The sequence below is a fragment of the Chelonoidis abingdonii genome, chromosome 4 (genome assembly GCF_003597395.2).
Source record: "Chelonoidis abingdonii isolate Lonesome George chromosome 4, CheloAbing_2.0, whole genome shotgun sequence".
In the NCBI taxonomy this organism is placed as follows: domain Eukaryota; kingdom Metazoa; phylum Chordata; order Testudines; family Testudinidae; genus Chelonoidis; species Chelonoidis abingdonii.
In genome coordinates this window covers 497574-501307 of record NC_133772.1, presented here as the reverse complement: position 1 = coordinate 501307, position 3734 = coordinate 497574, and the positions used below count along the sequence as shown (strand labels likewise).

Here is a 3734-nt window from a genome sequence, read left to right as displayed (position 1 = left end):
CTCGTCCCAGCGGTCGCCAGCGCCCAGCAGCGCGTCGTAGGCGATCATGGGGGCGTCGTGTCCGCTGCGCCCTGCCCAGCCATCCAGGCTGAAGGTCTGGTAGATCCCGTCCCGCTCTGCTGGGCCATAGGGGGAGGGGAACCGCGGGGGGCCGTGTCCTTCGGCCAGGCCCCGCTCAGCCAGGTACCTGTGGGGGCAGAGATGAGACCAGGCCGCTGACTCCTCTGGCCTCACCCCTCTTTCCCATCTCCCACCCTGCACCTGGCACCCCTGCTCTGCCCCCGGGGAGTCTGTGCCCCCTTTCCCATCCCCTGCCCTGCGCCTGGCACCCCTGCTCTGCCCCCCAGGGGTTCTGTGCCCCCTTTCCCATCCCCTGCCCTGCGCCTGGCACCCCTGCTCTGCCCCCGGGGGGTCTGTGCCCCCTTTCCCATCCCCTGCCCTGCACCTGGCACCCCTGCTCTGCCCCCGGGGAGTCTGTGCCCCCTTTCCCATCCCCCGCCCTGCGCCTGGTACCCCTGCTCTGCCCCCCAGGGGTTCTGTGCCCCCTTTCCCATCCCCTGCCCTGCGCCTGGCACCCCTGCTCTGCCCTCTGGGGGTTCTGTGCCCCCTTTCCCATCCCCCGCCCGTGCCTGGCATCCCTGCTTCGCCCCTGGGGGGTCTGTGCCCCCTTTCCCAACCCCCGCCCTGCACCTGGCACCCTTGCTCTGCCCCTCGTTGGGTCTGAGCCCCCTTTCCCATCCGCCACCCTGTGCCTGGCACCCCTGCTCTGCCCCCGGGGGCTCTGTGCCCCCTTTCCCATCCCCTGACCTGCACCTGGTGCCCCAGCTCTGCCCCCCAGGGGTTCTGTGCCCACTTTCCCATCCCCCGCCCATGCCTGGCACCCCTGCTCTGCCCCTCGTTGGGTCTGAGCCCCCCTCCTTTCCCACATACCACCCTGCGCCTGGCACCCCCAGCCTCACCTGGGGCTCTGTCCCCCTTTCTTCCCCCCACACTCACCAGACCCATTTCTGGGGGAAGTACCCCCAGGCATCCAGGTTGGGCTGGGTGTCGACACCCGCGTCCTGCACATAGGTTTGGGCCAGAGGTAGCGTCTGCAGCAGGCCGGCCCCCCACTGCACCAGGGGTAGCCCCCGCACTGCGTAGGCCGTGAAGAGAGCTGAGGCCAGGGCCCCCAGGTACCCTGCAGCAGGACAAGTGTCCGTCAGGGGCCCTGCACGGAGACCCTCCTTCCCCCCCAGGCCTGGGGGCAGAGCCACCGCTCAGACCAGGGCCCCCAGGTACCCTGCAGCGGGGCAAGCGTCTGTCAGGGGCCCCACATGGAGACCCCTTTCCCCCCAGGCCTGGGGGCAGAGCCACCGCTCAGACCAGGGCCCCCCCCAGTTCCCTGAAGCGGGGCAAGCGTCNCCGGAGGCCTGAGGCTGGGCACTTGCGGGGACCTGCGGGGTTTGGACTCTGAGTAACCAGCGAGCTGCTAGAGAAGCTGTTTTGGGCTGGTTGGTAAATCTCAGTATTGGAAGATCCACCAGCATCTGGGGTTTGTCTGCCCCGGTCTGTTTGCAGTTCACCCTGATTGAGTGACCAGGGCTGGGAGCAGCTGGGGGCAGAGCGAGCGGGTGCTGACAGGAGCTGGTTTAATGGCTGATGGGGCCCAGTCGGGTGGGGCTGAGCAGTAAGCGTGGGGCTGCAGGCCCCTCTGGGGAGCCAGTAACAGGTTTGGGGGCACAGCCCTTGGAGCAGGGGGCCCTGGGTTCCCATGGGCTGATCCCCCACCAAGGGATTGTGGGGCAGGGCCAGGAGGGGACAGCGCAGCAGGCAGCTGGCGTTGGGGGTCATGGGGGGCCCTTCCCTGGCAGTCAGTGCTGGGATCAGTGGGGTGCTGGGGGTGCTGCACTGCAGGCAGCAGGATACCTGGGTTCTGGCCACTCCTCCCCTGCACCCTGGCCTCGCCCATCCCCCGGGGGATGCATGGGCCCTGGGCCCCCCCGAAATGACCCCTGCTGGCACGGGAAGGCAGGAGACAGGGGTTTATTGAGCAGGATGGTGCCAGAAGCAGCCCGATGCTGACCTGGGAGACCCCTGGAGACAGGAGCCTGGTGTCCTGGGTGCAGCAGTAGAAGGTGCTAGTGGGTGGGGGTCCGTGGCTCATGGGGGGGCAGGAGGGTGCACTGCGGAGGCTGGGAATTTGCTGCCCTTCCCCATGTGTCTGGGGAATGGGGGACCCCCCAAATCCAGCCCTGGCCTGTGGTGGGGTGTCCAGGCAGTGCCGGGGGAATGGGGTGCTTGGGGGGAGTCCCCCCGCTCATGGGACGCTTTCCCCCCAGGCCAGGGCGTGGATCCGGTCAGCGGCTGCCTCCATGCGGTGCCGGTACTCCAGGTGTCGGTGATTCCCCTCGGGGACCCCGGCCAGCCCATGCGCCAGCCCCCAGCAGCACCCCGCAATGACACCCGTCGAGTCGCTGTCTCCTGTGGGGAGATTGGCACAGGTGAGACGTGGCCCCTCTGGGGCGGGGCACCCAGGGACCCCTCTGAGGTGGGGGCTGGGCACCCGGGGATCCTGCGATGGGGTGTTTGCCTCACATGAGCCCTGAGTGGGTCATTATGGGTCACACGGGGCCAATTAACCTGCCCCACTGCAGCTGTGGAGGTTGGGGGGCTGAGCAGGGCCTGTGGCAGCTGGAGCCCAGCTGGGGGGGTGGTCTTGGGGCCGCAGTCCCTGGAGGGGACAGGGAGGTTGGCCAGGCAGGAGGATGAGATCTGGGGGTGCCCTGGGCCCTGCCCTGGCTGGGAGAGTCTGGTCAGGTAGCCAAGGGAAGTGGAGGAGATTCTGGGGCCACAAGCTGTGTGCACTGACATTGGGATGCGGCTGGCTCTGGGGCAGGGCTCCAGGGGCTGTGTATACTGCAGCCGGGATACAGCTGGCTCTGGGGTGAGATGCCAGGGGCTGTGTATACTGGGGCAGGGATGTGCCTGGCTGTGGGGCAGGGTGCCAGGGGCTGTGTATACTGCAGCCGGGATGCGGCTGGCTCTCTGGTGGGATGCCTGGGGCCGTGTATACTGGCATTGGGGCCAAGATGCAGCTGGCTCTGGGGTGAGACGCCAGGGGCTTTGTATACTGCGGCCGGGATGCGGCTGGCTCTGGGGCGGGGCACCAGGGGCTGTGTATACTGTGGCCGGGATGCGGCTGGCTCTCTGGCGGGATGCCTGGGGCTGTGTATACCGGCATTGGGGCCAAGATGCAGCTGGCTCTGGGGCGGGGCACCAGGGGCTGTGTATCCTGGCATGAGGGCTGGGATGCGGCTGGCTCTAGGGCAGCCAGACTTACCCCCGTGGAACATGGCCCGACTGCAGAGCTCGTCCCAGCGGTCGCCAGCGCCCAGCAGCGCGTCGTAGGCGATCATGGGGGCGTCGTGTCCGCTGCGCCCTGCCCAGCCATCCAGGCTGAAGGTCTGGTAGATCCCGTCCCGCTCTGCTGGGCCATAGGGGGAGGGGAACCGCGGGGGGCCGTGTCCTTCGGCCAGGCCCCGCTCAGCCAGGTACCTGTGGGGGCAGAGATGAGACCAGGCCGCTGACTCCTCTGGCCTCACCCCTCTTTCCCATCTCCCACCCTGCACCTGGCACCCCTGCTCTGCCCCCGGGGAGTCTGTGCCCCCTTTCCCATCCCCTGCCCTGCGCCTGGCACCCCTGCTCTGCCCCCCAGGGGTTCTGTGCCCCCTTTCCCATCCCCTGCCCTGCGC

General features: G+C 68.5%; 2 protein-coding genes across 2 annotated transcripts in view; both read right to left on the bottom strand.

The window, feature by feature from the left end:
* Positions 1-1951, bottom strand: part of LOC116831517 (uncharacterized) — a 5314-nt gene extending 3363 nt beyond the window's left edge. The window contains exons 1-3 of the mRNA XM_032791599.2: positions 1948-1951; positions 997-1180; positions 22-187 (exon numbers count right to left, since the gene is read on the bottom strand). Of these exons, the coding sequence (XP_032647490.2) occupies positions 22-187; positions 997-1180; positions 1948-1951 (354 nt within the window). The remainder of the gene's footprint in view (positions 1-21; positions 188-996; positions 1181-1947) is intronic.
* Positions 1952-2009: 58 nt separating this feature from the next.
* Positions 2010-3734, bottom strand: part of LOC116831516 (ADP-ribosylhydrolase ARH1-like) — a 6199-nt gene continuing 4474 nt past the window's right edge. Inside the window, exons 4-5 of the mRNA XM_075064673.1 lie at positions 3323-3728; positions 2010-2463 (exon numbers count right to left, since the gene is read on the bottom strand). Of these exons, the coding sequence (XP_074920774.1) occupies positions 2300-2463; positions 3323-3728 (570 nt within the window). The 3' untranslated portion in view covers positions 2010-2299. The remainder of the gene's footprint in view (positions 2464-3322; positions 3729-3734) is intronic.